Source organism: Fragaria vesca, linkage group LG3 (assembly GCF_000184155.1).
Source record: "Fragaria vesca subsp. vesca linkage group LG3, FraVesHawaii_1.0, whole genome shotgun sequence".
In the NCBI taxonomy this organism is placed as follows: Eukaryota; Viridiplantae; Streptophyta; class Magnoliopsida; order Rosales; family Rosaceae; genus Fragaria; species Fragaria vesca.
In genome coordinates, this window is record NC_020493.1 from 11676258 (window position 1) to 11681078 (window position 4821).

At 38.8% G+C, this 4821-nt stretch overlaps 2 protein-coding genes across 2 annotated transcripts; both read right to left on the reverse strand.

Annotated features, from left to right (window-relative positions):
- Positions 1 to 1668: 1668 nt before the first annotated feature.
- On the reverse strand, positions 1669 to 3652 carry LOC101306319 (probable LRR receptor-like serine/threonine-protein kinase At4g08850-like). The gene is made up of 3 exons (XM_004295654.1): positions 3100 to 3652; positions 2105 to 2878; positions 1669 to 2015 (listed from the first exon to the last, which is right to left on the reverse strand). Exons 1-3 carry the CDS (start codon positions 3650 to 3652, stop codon positions 1669 to 1671), a joined length of 1674 nt encoding a protein of 557 aa, XP_004295702.1.
- Positions 3653 to 3654: 2 nt separating this feature from the next.
- LOC101306614 (probable leucine-rich repeat receptor-like protein kinase At1g35710-like) lies at positions 3655 to 4786 on the reverse strand. The gene is made up of 2 exons (XM_004295655.1): positions 3779 to 4786; positions 3655 to 3675 (listed from the first exon to the last, which is right to left on the reverse strand). The coding sequence occupies exons 1-2, from the start codon at positions 4784 to 4786 to the stop codon at positions 3655 to 3657; spliced, it is 1029 nt and encodes a 342-aa protein (XP_004295703.1).
- Between the last annotated feature and the right edge of the window lie 35 nt (positions 4787 to 4821).

The following is a 4821-nucleotide window of genomic DNA, read 5'->3' on the forward strand; positions in this document are numbered from 1 at the left end:
GTACTTTCTTAGTAATCCTCACATATAAATGATTAAGATCATGCCACCGCGGTGCATATAAGAATTTTGCTCTTTATATTATAACCTTGGATTTGGAGGTCTACGTACAAGACCTGACAAAATGTGATTGACTTTCAGAAGTTCGGAAACCTCTTCATTGCTAACTTCTTTGCTAACCTCTTCTTTGCTAAGAAGTTAGCAAAGATCGAGGTTCCATAATTTTACAAATTAAGATCAATCTGTTGGTGATTGAACATGAACATCAGGCATTCAGGCAATATGTTAGCAGAAACAAACAGTACGTACGTACTCATATATGCAAGGTACGTATCAGCGACTCAGTGTCCATTGTTGAGATTAAGCTAGTGAGTTTGTTTTTGTGTCTGTAAACTTCTTTGCTATGTATTTCTTTTATCTTTAAGAAACCTCATTTTTAGAACTAAGGTAGCTCGGACAATAACATTAATTAATAACACGAGTAGTCTACCTACTCAGATTGACTTTCAGACTTTGGACATGATCGAATATGTATGCGGTCGCAATTTCACAAAGACCTGGTCGTGATTTAGGTAGCGTGCATGAACATCAGGTTATAACTAAAGCAGAAACAAACACTTCTTATACCTCATGTAGTATTTATACGATTATATATGATTAAAATGGTTCATATATATATATATATATATACACACACATACACAGTCCTTCTTAGCTGCGGACGTCCGCATTTATTCTTATGGTGCGAATTTCCATTTTACACTCTACTTTTCAATCGAATTTTCACATCTCCACCGTCTAATATTTAGATATTAATGTATAAATCATCTCTGTAAAATTTCAGCCAATTTGGTTATCATTAAGGCACTTAAAACTGTGTTTTTCTATTATAAACATGAATGGTTCAAGTTCGATAGAATTATGTTCATCTATTGATTTAATAGAGTTTGAGTGCCTTAATGATAGCACATAACCATTGTATTTTAATTTAAGAGAAAATTACATGGTAACACATAACCATTGTATTAGAAAAAAACTCATTTCTAATAATTGTTATACAAAATTGCACTATTAAATGACCAAAATGTCCAACTTCCTTGAAAAAGTACAGACTATAAATGACCAAAATGTTCCTCTCTCTCTCTCTATATCAGTGTGATGTCTGTTTTAAAAACAGGGGAAGTGCTCTGCTTTTCAAAGATCATTTGCTTTCGGAGCAGCTTAGTTTAAGACTCCAATGGTACCGGTATTTAGGAGAAATTTTTTGGATGCGAAGATTCACGTTAGCTTTGATTTCCAGCAATATGTTCATGTCGATTACGTTGACCAAGTCCTCTCTGTTCATCTCTCTTACAACTCAACTAGAGACAAATTACTCTTCTTCTTTTTTTTCTTGAAATTAATTGTATACTTTCATCCTTGTTAATGTCGAAAATTAACCCTTACCAAAAACAAGTGCTGGTTTTTTCCAACGATGGCAAATGAACTCTCCCCAATTTGAAAGACTGCCCAAGAAAATAATGTCAAACCTATTATTAAGTGGTTGCAAATTCTTACTAGAAGATTCAAGTCTACACGAAATGAAATGATCAAACTAATCAGTACATGATTGTGGTCAAACAAGAGCATCTTATTTATCCCATACTAATAGGCCACACAATATTCAGAGAATTAACCAATGAGTTGCGCAAGTGTAATCTCTGCTTGTCCTGAGGAATTTGCAGGTTGGGATGATAAGACCTGAGAAACCATGTTCATTGTTGGCCTGGATTGTGGATGGGGATGTTTGCACGCAATTGCCAGCCTTGCAATGGTTACCAATTCAGCCTGAACATGAGGTGTTGGAGCGGGGAGGCGTTGGTCCAATACATCCTTCAGCAAAATGTCCTCGTTATCGGATTGAGACGAAAAGGATGAGATGATTTCACCCAGCTGCTTCCCCATTATCACTTCCAGTGCCAGCACCCCAAAGCTATAAACATCGCATTTCTCAGTTACCTTCATTGTGTAAGCCAGCTCTGCCAAAGACACAACATACGTTCATATATAAGTATGTATATATAGACTACAGCTTAAAATTTAGGAATGTGCCAATTAACTAGTTTACCTGGTGCTATATATCCGTATGTGCCTGCACGGGCAGTCCAATTTGATGAGTCTACATTTAGAAGCTTAGCAGTGCCGAAGTCTGAAACACAAGGCTCATATTCGTGATTGAGCAAAATGTTGTTGCTTGATATGTCTCGATGCACTATAGGCGGTGAGCAGTCATGATGCATATAAGACAGGGCATGACCTACACCTTTCACTATCCTCACCCGTATGCTCCAATCCAGTTTGTTAGCTTCGTCTTCTTTGCTCAACATTGAAGCCAAGCTACCCTTTTCTAGGTAGTCATAGACCAAAAACGAGTGATGGGCGTGTGAACAGAAACCACGAAGTTTGACAATGTTCCGGTGCCGTATCTCTATTAGCGCCCTTATTTCGTTAAGGAATTCCTTCTGAGACGACTCCTCACCCTCAAGTACTGGATCGAGTTTCTTCACTGCAACTATTCTGCCTGATAGCAGCTTTGCCTTGTAGACACTTCCGGATCCTCCCTTTCCAATGGAATACAGGTCATCAAAATCATTCGTTGCCTTGATGATTTCGTCATAAGTTTTTCTTCCATCAAATTCAGATATGGAAAAAACGTCTTTCAACTGCCCATTGCTTTGCTCTGTGTCCTGCCTTTTGTTTCTTCTTTTCCTAACCAAGGCAATTCCAAGGAAGGCAAGTGAAAGTAAAAGTGTCCCAAAAACAGGGAAAACAATTATAAACATGAGCTTTCGATCCATTTTTGTGGCATGCTTATTTTCCAGGGAGGGGCAGGGCTGAAGTCCTGCAATATTGCCACACAATCCGTCATTGCCTTCCAAATGAGCAGCATCTTGAAATGGTTTGTTTTTTGGGACGGGTCCCTGCAACTGGTTGTACGATATGTCGATCTGAACAAGCTTTGCATTTGTTCAAAATTTTCGGGTATTGAATCGGAAAGATTATTGTGAGAGAGATTCAGAATCTCCAAGCTCTGCATCTGGGTCATTTCTGATGGTATCTGACCTTCAAGTGAATTATGACTCAAGTCTAGCTCGGACAAATGGACTAATTTCCCCAATTGAAATGGAATTTCTTGGCTGAATTTGTTGTTGCTCAAATTCAAGTAATGTACTTCGGAAAAGTCTGCCAAAATGCTTGGAATCGACTCATTGAATTTGTTGTTGGACAGGTCAAGATATTCAAGATCCTTCAATGAACCAAACTCTAAGGGTATGCGACCACTAAGTTGATTACCACTCAAACTGAGATTCAATAGAGCAGTCAATCTCCCAATTTCATTAGGAATCACCCCAACTAAACCATTTGAAGAAAGATCCAGTACATGAATCTGCGTTGCATTGCCAAGCTCAGGTGATATGCTACCAGTAAGGATGTTTCCTGCGATTCGCAGGGTTCTTAACTGAGGACATTGTCCCCACATGGGTGAAATTTCCCCGTAGAAGTTGTTGTGGCTAAGATCCACATACCGAAGATTTGGATAGGCACCAAATACTTCAGATACATTGCCTGTCAAATGGTTATTTGGAAGGGACAAACTTGTTAAACTCTTGCACATTTTCAAGCCTTTGGGGAGTGGACCTGTCAATTGGTTGGCTTTTGCCGTAAAGCTTTCCAGTGATACACTAAGGCAAATATTTTGGGGTAAATGACCAGAAAGTTGGTTATTGTCAAATTGGAGTACAGTCAACTTCCTTAGATTCCCTATCTCTTGGGGGATGGAGCCAGAAAGTTCGTTATCACTGAGTTTCAAGACAACTAATTTACTCGAGCCACCAATTGAAGGGGGAATGGAACCATTGAGTTGATTCTGACCCAACTCTAGCTCCACAATTGATTTCAAGTTCCCAATTTGTTCAGGAATGGTTCCAGATAGGTTATTTCGATACAGATACAGAGAGGTAAGATTTGTCAGATCACCTAATGAGGGTGGGATTGAGCCAGAAAGTTGATTTACTTGTACATTCAAAGTGTTCAGGTTGATCAAATTGCTTAGAGAAGCAGGTATAGAACCAGAAAGTTGGTTTTCATGGAGGTATAATGATGTCAGGTTGTTTAAATTACCCAGAGAAGCCGGGATCCTACCTTCTAGAATGTTCTGGCTCAGAGCAAGATCAGAAAGAGACTTAATGTGACTAATCTCGTCAGGAATTAAGCCATTTAATTGGTTTTCATTTAAGTGAAGGACCTCAAGATTTTTTAGAAGACCAATTTCTGGTGGGATATGACCGGAAAAGTGATTCCTAGACAGATCAAGATAGATGAGTTTGGAGAGGGAACTAATCTGAGGTGGGATGACATCATGGAGTTCATTGAAGCCAAGTTCAAGGCATTCAAGATTAGGGAAGGACGAGAATGATAGATCATGAAGCGTACCTTGAATACCATAATTGGTGAGGTTTATCCTGTATACACTTCCTGCAGTGTTGCATGAAATGCCTGTCCAAACATTGCATGGACTTGTAGTTTCTTTTGGATTGGTGGAATTACTGGGAATGTAATACCATGAGGTCAGATTATTCCGAGTTAGGTTTTGAAAACTGTCTTTCCATTCTAGAAGGGCCTCTGCTTCACTGGAACTAAAACTAGAACTGGCAGAAGCAAAAACATTATTTGGTGATGAAACCAGCTGAGCATACAAGATAATGAAAGCTAGAAAACAAGCTTCACCATAAGAAGTTGATGTGCTCATGGCTTTGAATGTTTTAATTGGCTGTATGAAACGTT